Source organism: Gracilinanus agilis, chromosome 2 (genome assembly GCF_016433145.1).
Source record: "Gracilinanus agilis isolate LMUSP501 chromosome 2, AgileGrace, whole genome shotgun sequence".
Taxonomy (NCBI): Eukaryota; Metazoa; Chordata; class Mammalia; order Didelphimorphia; family Didelphidae; genus Gracilinanus; species Gracilinanus agilis.
In genome coordinates this window covers 671,576,328-671,589,121 of record NC_058131.1, presented here as the reverse complement: position 1 = coordinate 671,589,121, position 12,794 = coordinate 671,576,328, and the positions used below count along the sequence as shown (strand labels likewise).

The 12,794-nt window shown below is 35.4% G+C and overlaps 1 protein-coding gene across 3 annotated transcripts in view; it reads right to left on the bottom strand.

Moving 5' to 3' along the window:
• The window catches only part of P4HA1 (prolyl 4-hydroxylase subunit alpha 1), an 83,635-nt gene that overhangs the window by 50,309 nt on the left and 20,532 nt on the right, over nt 1–12,794 (bottom strand). For all 3 annotated transcript variants that reach the window (XM_044659084.1, XM_044659083.1, XM_044659085.1), the window contains exons 4-5: nt 10,989–11,140; nt 994–1,131 (exon numbers count right to left, since the gene is read on the bottom strand). In XM_044659084.1, coding sequence (XP_044515019.1) covers nt 994–1,131; nt 10,989–11,140 — 290 coding nt within the window. The remainder of the gene's footprint in view (nt 1–993; nt 1,132–10,988; nt 11,141–12,794) is intronic.

Genomic DNA, 12,794 nt, shown 5'->3' with positions numbered 1-12,794 from the left:
GAGGGTGAGTGGGGAGGGTGGTAGGATGACTTGAGAAGTTGAGATCTTCAGCAGTTACAAGTGCGTGCTATGGGTGATGAATAATAAAACTCCATTATTTCTGACTTAAAAAAATAAAATAAAATAAAATAAAATAAGTTAAAGAGCTGGGATGCCAGGAGGAGAAATATATTGGAGGAGATGGAATGGAATAGGATCACTTGAACAGGTAAGGAGTTAGCCTTGGTAAGGAGTAAGTCCACTTCATCATGTGAGACAGAAGTAAAAGAAGAGATAGTGTAAGATGACATCGGAGAGATAGGAGATGAAGAAAAGGAGAGAAGAGGGAGTTCTCAGTAAATGGCTTCAATTTTTTCTATAAAATATGAGGCAAAGTAATCAGCTGAGAGAAAACTAGTTTCACTGTTCTTTTCATTACAAGATCAACCAATTCAAAAGGTCACCTTAGCAATAATCCAGACAGAGGTAGCAGGTACAATGTCCCATTTCTCTAAGCAATAGAACCAGGGAAATCCCCAGAAGCACAGAGTAGTGGTAAAGTGAGACTTCATATCCCAGACTCAGCTGGCAGCTGAAGGAGATAGAAGTCTTTGCCAGAAATAAGTAAAAAAGCAGGATATCCTGCACAATGCAAAATGCTTAAAAAATCAGATTGTGCATATCCGCCACATGCTCCTGTCTTGAAACATGGTATATATGTATTGTAATAGTCCACTGTTTAAACATGCTATATACCAAGAACAGGAAAACTAATAGGCTTTCTTAAGAAGGAAAGGAATATATTCTGGAAAAATGTTTTTTTAATTTCTTCAAACCAATTTTGCCCTCTATGGTCAGTTTCTAACATTCAGCCTAACTACCAAGTGCTAGAAAAAGGAAAGTTGTATCATGCCCTAACACAACCAGACATACTATCATTTACTGATCTGAAAATACAAAAGCTCTTTATATTGTGAAGGTACTAATGGATTAAGCAGATCAGGCTCAGTTTACCTGGAAGATTCCCCTTTGAGATGGTATCTGTATCCAAATTATAGGTGTCCTGGAGACGCAACAAAGCTTTGGCTGCCCCAGTCTGATCTTCATCATTAGGGAAATATTGTCTCTGAATGGTTAGGTTTGAAATGAAGCCTAGAAAAAAAATTAAAAAGAAACAAAGAGAAAGATTAACGCTTCCAGATTCTATTTAATTCATCAATTCAGAGTTTACACATAGATTTGTAAAGAAAGTCTATCAAAATTGCTGTATATGTAGATAAGAGAATAAAGTCTTTATATTTTAAGAATTCAATTACTGAAAAAGATTCAGTTTACTTCTATCTGATCAAAACTCTGGAGTATGTTTAATATAGAATGTAGGCATGAATCTGTACCTCTCTTCTATAACAGCAGCCAGATTGAGACAAAAATAGGCTTTAAATTCAACACTGGAGAATTGATGGCTATGTTACTTGGTGAGAAAACGGGAAGCTCAATCATGAAGGATTTATGAACAATGAACAAATTTGTGGTTTTTAAACTAAAAACTCTTGGGGCTATTAACAAATTTTGATAAATGAAAGAGATTCAAACTAAAAAGTAGGAAGAGAGAAGACTGCCTGTTTACATCCTACATAACTAAATAGCCTTTGAGATGTCCATAGGTTCACAGAAGGAAAAAAAAATCTAAGAAAGAAGCCAGTAGCAAGACACCTGACTTCAAACATCTAGAGAAAAATAGAACTGGACAACTAAACACAAGGAGACAAATTTGACATTACAGGTATCATTAAGACTTTAGTCATAGGATGAAATGAAAGACTAAACCGGTGACTAAATACAGCCCTGTGTGATTCAAAAGAAATAGGGTAGACAAAGAGATAGAAACAGGGTGGGGGATACAATTACATAACAAGGAAGTATAAGACTTGTGTGAAGAAATCTAAAAAGCAGTGGAGGAAAATATATGTAGAGAGTATTTGGGTGAAGGTCAGAGGGAAAAACACAAATAATTTTATTATGGAATAGTCTACAGATCAGGGCAGCTGGGTGGGCATAATAGGCAGAGTGCCAGACCCAGAGTCAGGAAGACTCATCTTCCAGAGTTCAAATCTTGCCTAAGACACTTAACTATCTGTGTGGCCTGTCATTTAAGCCTGTTTGCCTCTGTTTCCTCATTTGTAAAATGAGCTGGAGAAGGAAATGACAAACTACGCCAGTATCTTTGCCAAGAAAACCCTAAAAGGGATCTTAAAGAATCAGAAACAATAGAAAATGACTAAACAACAATAAAGATCACCTGGACCAAAAGGGGAAAAAAAAGAAAATAAATTAGATGTTTGGGGAATCAGAATCATTAGGGTATCATATAAGCATGAAATAGTAGTGACTGGGGACCTCAATTACCTAGTCATCTGTTCTTCCCTAGCAGTGAATAACTTCTTAACCTGACTTAATGATAATTTTGTCATTCGAAATGTACAAAGAACCAACAAGGAGTAATCCTATTCTGGATCTAATTCTCACCAACAGGGAAAAATTGCTGGGGAGGGAAAGGGAAAGACTATTAGAATCTCATAGACTAAAGTTCAACAGAGGAAAATCAGTCCAAAAGGGATAAGAAATTCTCAAGAATGAAATTCTGAAGACACAGAGAGAAAGAAGTTGAATGAGCAGGTTTAAAGAGGCTGGATATAAGAATAAGGCACAATCCTCTAAATATAATTCCATAAATATTTAAACATGATGAACTGAGACTGACCATGGAAGCTAAAGGCAATGAAAACAGTAGGCTCTTGTTTTGTTTTGTTCTGCTGTTTTAAGCAATATTGGGAGAAAAAGGAATATCAAAGAAGATGGATAGAGTCTTTGCTTAAAGCAGAGGGGAATTGGACCTTAATAACTAATTTTTCTCTGTCAAGAAGACCTTTGCACTGGAAATAATAGAACAAAAATTGTCAACCAAAAAATTGATAGCCAAGATAAGGAAAGCAATAGGAAGAGGTCATTTGGCAGTCCTTGATGAATTCAAGTCACCTGTCCCAGATGAATTCTACCTTGAAAGAACACATAGATGTGATTGCTAAGCCACTGTCAGTAATATCTGAAACATTTTGGAAAATAGGAGAGGTACAATAATACTATAGAAGGGCAATTCTTGTCCTAGTTTGCAAAAAAAATTTTTAAAAGAGAGAAAAGAATGGAATATATAAACTATTGGTCAGTAACCCCGTTTTCTATTTGTGGAAAAATTCTAGCATGAAATGTTAATGAGATGGCTAATGGGTATCTAGAAAGAGAAACAATAATTATAAATCATCAACTCAGGAACAACAAGAATAAGTCATGCCAAAATTGGGACACTAATGCATTGCTCGTGGAATTGTGAATTCATGCAACCATTTTGGAAGGTAATTTGGAATTATGCCCCTGAAGGGCTTTAAAAGATCGCATGCCCTTTGATCCAGCTATACCACTACTGGGTTTAATATATAAAAATATTTATAGCTGCACTTTTTGTGGTGGCAAAAAAAATAGGAAAATTAGGGGATGTCCTTCGATTGGGGAATGGCTGAACAAATTGTGGTATATGATGGTGATAGAATACTATTGTGCTATAAGGAATGAACTGCCTGATTTCTATATGAACTGGAAAGACCTCCACAAACTGATGGAGTGAAATGAGTAGAACCAGAAGAACATTGTACACAGTAACTGAAGCATTGTGGGGCAATCAAATATGATAGACTCTATTACTAATAGCAAGTCAATGATTAAGAACAATCCCATGGCACTTATGAAAAGAAATGCTATCCACATCTAGAGAAAGATCTATGGGAGTAGAAATGCAGAAGAAAAACATATGATTTATCCACTTGGTTATATGAGTAAGTGATTTAGGGTTGTGGTTTTTAAAAGATTACTCTATTACAAATATGAATAATATGGAAATAAGTTTTGAGTAATAAGACATGTATAAGCCAGTGGAATTGCTTGTCAGCTCCAGGAGGGCTAGGGAAGAGAGGAGGAAGAGAACATGAATCATGGAACCATGGAAAAATATTCTAAAAAGAAAATGAAATAATGTAAAACAAACAAACAAACAAAAAGAATATTGTTCTAGACAAGGAAGTTTTATTTTCTTTTTTAACAGAGTTAATAAACCTTATACATTAGAAAAGTATTAAATAGTTTACCTAGATTTGAGGAAAGCATTTGCTAAAAGTATCTGAAATTATTTTCTTTGGGAGAAAATGTTGTTGATTAGATGATAATACAACTTGAGATTCAGAACTAACTTGATGGGACACTAATGCATTGCTGGTGGAGTTGTGAATTGATCAGTGATGGGCAAACTTTTTAAAGAGGGGGCCAAAGGAAAGGAAATGCTCATCTGTCAGTCTGTTGAAGTTTCTTTGTATAGTATTCTACTCATTGTATTCATCAGATTAGGAATAATGTCAAGTGGCTGGATAGAACATTTCAGGGGGCCGCATCTGGCCCACAGGCCATAGTTTGCCCATCACTGGATTAAACCATTCTGGAGGGCAATTTGGAATTATGTCCAAAGGGCTATAAAAGAATCCATACTCTTTGATTCAGTAATAACACTACTAGTATCCCAAAGAGATTTTTTTTTAAATGGGAAAGGACCTGCTTGTTGATAAATGTTCATAGCTGGGAGGATTTTTTTTAATGGTGGCAAAGAATTAGAAACTAAAGGGATGTCTCTCAACTGGGGAAAGGCTGAATAAATTGTGGTATGTGACAGTGATGGAATACTATTATGCTGTAAGGATTTCAGAAATAGCTAGAAAGACCTACATGAACTGATGCAGAATGAAATAAGCAGAAGCAGGAAAACATTGTACACAGCAATATTGTGGAATGATCAAATGTGATAGTCTTAGCTATCCAATGATCCAGAAAAATTCTGAGGTACTTATGAAAAAGAATGCTATCTACTTCCAGAGAAATAACTGTTAGAGGAGGAATGCAAATGAAAGCATATGATTTTTCACTTATGTATTTGGGTATATATTTGGGGGTTTGGATTTTATAAGATTATTCACTTATAAAAATGAACATTATGAAAATGTTTTGCATGATAATACCTGTATAACCCAGATTGAATTGTTTGCCATCTCCAAGAGTATGGAGGGAAAAAGGGAGGGAGATAATTTGGATCATAAAACTTCAGAAAACTTATGTGGAAATTTGTTATTGCACTTAATTGATCAAAAAATAACTGACTTGAATTGCCAGATTCAAAAATAGTCATGCGTGGCTCTCTGTTAATGTGACAGGAGGTCTCCAGTGGAAGACTTGAGAGATCTGTACTTGGCTTTGCACAGCTCTCATTCTTGTCACTGACTTGGGAATAGTCATAGAAAGCATATTCATCATTTTTAAAGATAGCACAAAAGTGGAACGGTTAGCTAACATAGTGGGTGACAAGCCCTAAAAAGATCCTCTGGACTAAATCCAATAATAACTTGTAATTCATTAAGTGATAAATATGAAGCCTTTCAATGGATTGAAAAAAAAAACTTCACAAAAATAGGATGGGGGAGACCTCTTTAGACCAAAATTTTTCTTAAAAAAAAGATCTGGGGGCTTTCACAGACTCCAAGATCGATATGAGCCAAGAGTGTAACATGGCAGCCCCCAAAACTAATACAATCTTGAGCTACATTAAGAATCATATAGCTTCCAGAAACTATCCCAGAGGGGCTTCAAAAGTATACAAAGATACTCTTGATCTAACCTGACCATAATTGTAGTACTATATTCAATTATGAGCACTACAGTTTTGAGAGAAACTGATTGATAAGTTGGAGAATGTATAAAAGATGACAACAAAGGGTGATGAAGGGCCTTGAGGTTTATGCCATATGAGGAGGGGTGGAAAGAACTGGAGATATTTAAAAAGAGAAAATATTGGAGTGCATGATCACTGTATTCAAATATTTACAAGGTTGTTACATGGAAGAAGGATTAGATATGTTCTCTTGTGGCCCACAGGGCTAAAGCAGGAACAATGGACATAAGTTGCAAAAATGCAAATTAAAGCTTAAAGTATGGAAGAATTCCTAACAATTAAGACTATCTGAGAGTATAATAGGACACCGCAAGAGCTGAACAAGTTGTGTGTTGGAATACAAGTTTGATGAAATAATACTGTATATAGTAAGAAATGATGAGCAAGTTAATTTAAAAAAAAAATATGAAATGACCTACATGAAATTATGAAGAGTGAAACAGAACCAAGAGAACATCATCTACAGCAATAGAAATATTGTTTGAAGAATGACTTGAATATATGCAACTTCAGAAAAAGAACTGAAAAAAGAAACAAGCAAGACATAGTTTTACATATCCATATATATATTTTTGTTAGATTATGCCTTCTCTATGTAGGGAAGGGAGGAGAGGTGGGAGATACCTTGGAATTTTAATGTAACTAATTAATTTTTAAAAAAGATAAATTATCATTTGTCAGGTATGCTATAGTAGTAAGTATTCCTTTCATGAGTAAGTTAGCCTAAATGGTTACTGAGGTCTCTTCCAACTCTCAAACTGTATGATTCTGTGATAATAGACTTTTTAGGAATTCTACAAGTAAAAAAAAAAAATTCTAAAAGATTCTTACAACCAAGATATGGGTTTCTGTTAGTTGTCTTACATAAGACTAAAAATCATTCCACAATAGATAAGGGGTCAAAGGATACTAACAAATATTTCTTAAAGGAAGACTGGCAACTGTTAACAATATGAAATAATGATCCAAATCACTAATAACAACAGAAATAAATGCTTATCAAAACAAACCTAAGGTTTTCCCCTCACACTCAGCAAATTGGCAAAGATGACAAAAGATGAGACTAGAGATTATAGGAAATAGGTACAGTGATGCACTTTTGGGGGCGCTTTTCCAGAAAAGTGATCTGGAATTATACCAAGAAAATGGCTAAAATGTCCATACCTCTTGATCCAGAGAATCCACTGCTGGGTACATAGCCCAAAGAAGTCAGGAACCAAGCAAATGGCCCCAAAGACACCAAAATATTTGTGGCACCATTTTTTTTTGTGGCAGCAAAGGATTGGGGGGAAAGTAGACGCCTGTCAATATGGGAATAACTAAATAAATTGTGGTATATGAACTGTGCTATAAGAAATAATGTACATGAAAAATATAGAGAATCCTGGAAAAAATGACTATGGACTGATTGATACAAAGTAAGCAAAACCAGGAAAATAATATGCACTGTGACTGCAATAACATACAATAACATAATAATCAGTGGATACAATTTCCTAAGATCAAAACTAAAAAGAAAAGCTAAATCAGAAGTCTATAAGCATAAACTTCTTGAAGATTATATAAGAACATACAAGAAATGAGGTCTGACAGATTTTTCTTTTAAATCAAGTATATATGGGACAGCTAGGTGGCACAGTGGATAAAGAGTCTTGCCAAGAGTCAAAAATCTGGGTTCAAATCTAACCTCAGACACCTAGCTGTGACTCTAGTCAAATCACTTTACCCTAATTGCCTAGCCCTTGTGTTTCTTTCTTAGAAGTGTTACTAGGACAGAAAGTATGGGTTTTTTAAAATTAAGTATATGTAAATATTTTAATAAAATGAGGAATAACATAATAAAGATAAGATATTCTTGTTTCTCCTAAGTGTATTATATATCATAATGATATCTATAATGGCAAGGCAGCTAGTGAAAAATTGAGAACAGGTTGGAAAAGAGGTTAGGTTTCTTTTCCTAAGCTTCAAAGGGAACTTTATATTTAAACAGATTTAAATGCTTTATCAGGGATGACTCATCATATGCAGTCCTAACCTAGGATTTACTATTCTGAGATTTCTAGAATATGGAGATGTCCTCAGAGCTTACCATACCAATTACTAATAACTATAACAACTCTCTGAAGAGCAAAGTGCTAAATTCCAGAGATGAAAAAAAATGAAGATAAAAACAGAGGTAACACTACTTGATCATGTTATTTTTTCCAAAAGTGGTTATAAATATGGTAAATTTCAAAGTTTTATTTGGCCAGCAGAGGGCCAAACAGTTTTCTTCTAATAGATGTGTGTTTGGGGAAAGTGAAGGTCTAGTTCGAGGCAGACTAAAATAAATTGAAATATTTTCAATTTGAAACACTAACACCCAAACATATAAAACTCCATGTGGAAGGTAAGGAGAAAACACTGAAATATGTTTTCCAAAAACAAAGCATGAGAATTTAAATCTTAAAAAAAAGGAAATAAGCTATTTATTAATGTTAGCATTATGAGGCATAACTACACTTTAAATCACTCAGACTAACATTGTAAGGACTTCTATATCATTCACTCTACTCCTTAAAACAAGATAAACTTCTGCCAGAATCTTCTGTTTCTTCCTGCAGATCAATGCCAAAGAATCTCATAACTACCTCAACTTATGAATAGATCATTATGTGGTAATTGATACCTTTCCTTTTTAAAAATGTCTTGGCTTATATGAAACATTTGTTATCTGTCTAGCACTTCATAGAAAGTTCAGCTCTCTTTCCATAGAGCCACTGGTTCCATAAATCATGAAATGAACTCAATTTTCTGCTTCTGATGCTAAGTATCTGAACCAAATCAGTGATCTTGCCATGACCTGCACTGAGTCCCCTCTAGTTGCCCTTCGACATTCTTTTTTTTCCCATAGAAAATAGTTATTCAAAATACATTCAAGACAACTCAAATTTACAAACATATTTGCTACTTTCCCCTCCATTCCTCTCTTAAATTGCTTTTGCTCCTTAATATTTTGCTGATTATTTTTTTTGACAATTATTTGGGAGGGGAAAAGCCATAATACAAAGAATTCATGAACTTCTAAATTAATTCATTTAACAAGTATTTACTTAACAACTGTAGCCAGCAAAGGAACTGGTTGGAAATAGTCATACTCCAACTTTCTGTTTGCACTTAAAACACCTTGGGAGCAGCAAAGTGGCTCAGTGGATTGAGAGCCAAGTCTGGAGACAGGAGGTCCTAGGTTCAAATCTGACCTCAGATACTTCCTAAATGTGTGACACTGGGGCAAGTCACTTAATCCCCATTGCCTAACCCTTACCACTCTTCTAATAACTAATACACCATATTTATTCTAAAATGGAAGGTAAAGATTCTTTTTTAAACCTTCATCTTTAAGAGAGGAGCCTAATTAGAAATACCACCATCAAATTATTATTTGTCAAGTATTCAAGACTAAAGCTGGATAGCTATCAACAAGGCCTTGACTTCATTACCACTGCTTCTTGGACAAAAAATTCCAAAGTCAAAATTTACTATAATTTTTTTTTAACCAAAAAACTCAAATTTGGCAAATGTGGTGTCATTCTCTCTTTTGGGGAGTGCAGAGAAGGAGAAAATGTTGTCATCCTATTAAGTGGTTAAAGAATTTCTTTAATTTTGGACCTGGATCCAAGTAAAGGACTCCTCTAGGGAGTGAGAAATGATGCAGCAATCTGAAAAGAGGGCTAATGACATCAGGAACTTAGCCAAGGATGGTTACAGATTATTGTTCATCATCCCAAAGTATATGACTGTGTCATCTCAGGTTTGCTAATGAGCTAGAGGTCAGGGCAGATCCACTTGTGGGCATAGAATCAGACTAAAGGAGAAAGAAGGGGAGGAATTAGTCTGAGAATAACATGGAGTCATCAAGCTAAAGGATAAAATTCCCTCATATGAAGAACGGGGCCAAATGCCAGATTAGAGAAATAAGTTAGAAAAGGCAACTTTGGGGGGTAGCTGGGTAGCTCAGTGGATTGAGAGCCAGGTCTAGAGACAGGAAGTCCTAGGTTCAAATCTGACCTCAGACACTTCCCAGCTGTGTGACCCTGGGCAAGTCACTTGACTCCCCCCATTGCCCACCCTTACCATTCTTCTGCCTTGGAACCAATTCACAGTATTGACTCCAAGACGGAAGGTAAGAGTTTAAAAAAAAAAAAAAGAAAAGAAAAGAAAGAAAGAAAAGGCAACTTCGCCACCAAAAGAAACAAACCAAAACCCTAATCAGGACTGAGCACAAAAGTCTTACTAGGGGTTTTGTTTCAGGCAAACCCACAAGAGCAGGGGGTGTGGGAGAAGATCTTGTCTTCAATCAAACTTTCCAGGGTCTGAAGCAGCCAGATCTGCAAGAAGATGATGGAGGCAACTCCAAATCTTGTTATCATCTGAAGACACACAAAGAAAGAGAAATCTTGGGAGTCTAGATAGATAGATTTAGATCTCTAGTTGACACTTCTCACAGAAACCAACATCTAAGTTCCTTCAAGGCCAGAAGTCCAAGAAAAGGAATCTGTTATAATGGAAAAAGGAGAGAATTCTTAAAAATGGGCTCCCCCATCCAGAGCCATGGCTAGGGAAGCAGATTCTGGAAGAGCTAAGACACCAGACAGCATTAGCAAAACAAATCCATTGTCTAGAGACTAAAGCTAAATCCATCACCCAACTCAGCAAAGACCAAGTTGGCTGAACCCAGAACAAGATAGTGAAGGGACAATTAGGGGAAAGCACATCTAAAAGAAGACAGCTGATGTTTCTGCCAGCTCACATGCAAAACCAGGATTAATTAAGTAAATCCTTTAAATGTAACTTTTTCCCTTTCATTTGATTTGTGATGTATTCGAATTTCCTACACTGCTTCTTAAACAACAAAACAAAACTAAGAAGCATTATGTGTGTTTTTCTGAGAGTTAAGCAAAGGAGAAACAAACCAAACAATCCTTCATCTTGCAGTCAAAACTGGGGGGACAGAAACCCAGAGCAAAGACAGTGGCAATGAGAATGGGGCACCATCTGGGCCAGTCAAGATTTGGGGCTGTATAGTAAAAACAAGGGAGATCCCGGATAAAACGTCCCTGGTTGATATTTCAGTTACTGTACAAAATATACTCTGTGCTCAGGATTAAATGTATCATGGATGGGGATTTCAAAGCTTCTTCAGACTTACCATCTGACATGTCCTTGAGGACCAGATTCTCCAGTTCACCCCACTCGGTATTTAGCCGTTTCATTAGTTTGAATGCATTTACAGGGTGCCCCAGGAACCCCTCTGGGTCCTTTGTTGCTGTGCTGGTTAGCTGATCTAACTTTTCTGCCCATCTACACATACAAAACAAATAAATGGAATATGCATATATTAAAAAGAAAAGCTTTTTTAAAGATAAAAGATGATGAAGTTCTCCATTCTTTGACATGTGGATTATGAGGCTGTATTCATATTCACAAATTTTCTCCCGTGCACACACACACACACACACACAAATAATTTAATGGTTTCAATCACCCAAAACATAGTTGTGGATGATCTCTCCTGACTTGCCTGTGTGCCTAAACTCTGAGAATGAGCTGTCTGACTATTTTAATCCTTAGTTATGTTCCCTGTACAGGTTCAAAGTGATTTTGTACCTCCTGATTTCTCAGAAAGTTTATCTGAATGGATCCACATAAGTCTATCTAAAAATAAAGTTTGTGGCTTGTCTTTTAGCTCAAGAAATTTACTTTGTAACTCAAATAGCTACATTGAAATTGTGTTTGTTTGACTTATCAAACAAAGGTACCTGGGAGAACTTTGTAAAAGATGACCCAGTCACTTTGAATTTAAGCTATACATATAGTCTACTTTCTCAATTGCCCATTTATTTCAGATGGCATGTTTTGAGGGTCAAGGAAGTTCATCTGATTGCTTTCGGTGTCCTGTGTACAGATGAAATTGGCAAAATCACTGATAACAGAAATAATGATGAATTGAATAAAAAGGATTAAAGAATCCTTTTCTAACCACCCATTCAGTAGAAATTAAAATACATGGTGTCCTGGATTTGTTGCATTGAAATTGCTAAAACATAACTATAAGGACAATTAAAACTTAATTTTTAAAACCAATTTTTAATAAGATATTATGCTTAATCCTTAACACCTGGTATTTATTTTAAGCTATAAACATTTAAACATTCATCTTAAGAGTAGTTGAGATTAAAGTGAAAATTCTTAGGATAACATTAACTTATAAGTAAGTCAAGTTATAAATAAAAATAAGTCCACATTTGAGAAATAACAATAATAACTAATAATTTTCCAATTATGAATAAAATTCCAATTATGAAAGAATAGTTGTTTTATATACCCAGGCAATTGTCTGCAGAACACTAAATATAAAAGAATAATGGCAGAATAGCGTCTTGTTTCCGGACCATTTCTATCTGAATTCCATTTAAAAAATAAAAATAAGATTAATAATAATAATAACAATCCACAGAATGGTACTGTGGATACAAAATTAGCCTTGGAGCCACAAAGATCTAGGTTCAAAGACTACTAGCCAAATGACTGTGGGCATGTTATTTAACGTCTCAGTGTCCTTGCATAAAGAAAATACCCCCTAAAGTTCCCCTTACCAATAAAATCACAAGTCTAGAACAGAATAAAAAAACATCTTCACATAATCTCATCTAAGTGTTAGAACCATTAGAAGATAAATACTTGTTATTCCCATTTTACAGATGAAAAAATGAAGTTTCAGAAGTCAAGTCAACTTGCTGTTACTATCGGAAGTGGGGTTCAAATCTAAATCTTGACTCTAAGTCTATCATGCTAACTGCTAAACTTAGCTACCTTTTGATGATGTTTATTAGTCTATCTCTGCCCAAGTGGCTGAACTACCCTATCTTTGATCTCCCTCCTGACAGCCCAGTCCAAAACACCCAATGGAGCCCTGTCCCTATCCTTCCTGCTAGCTCCAGCCTTGCCTTCATCT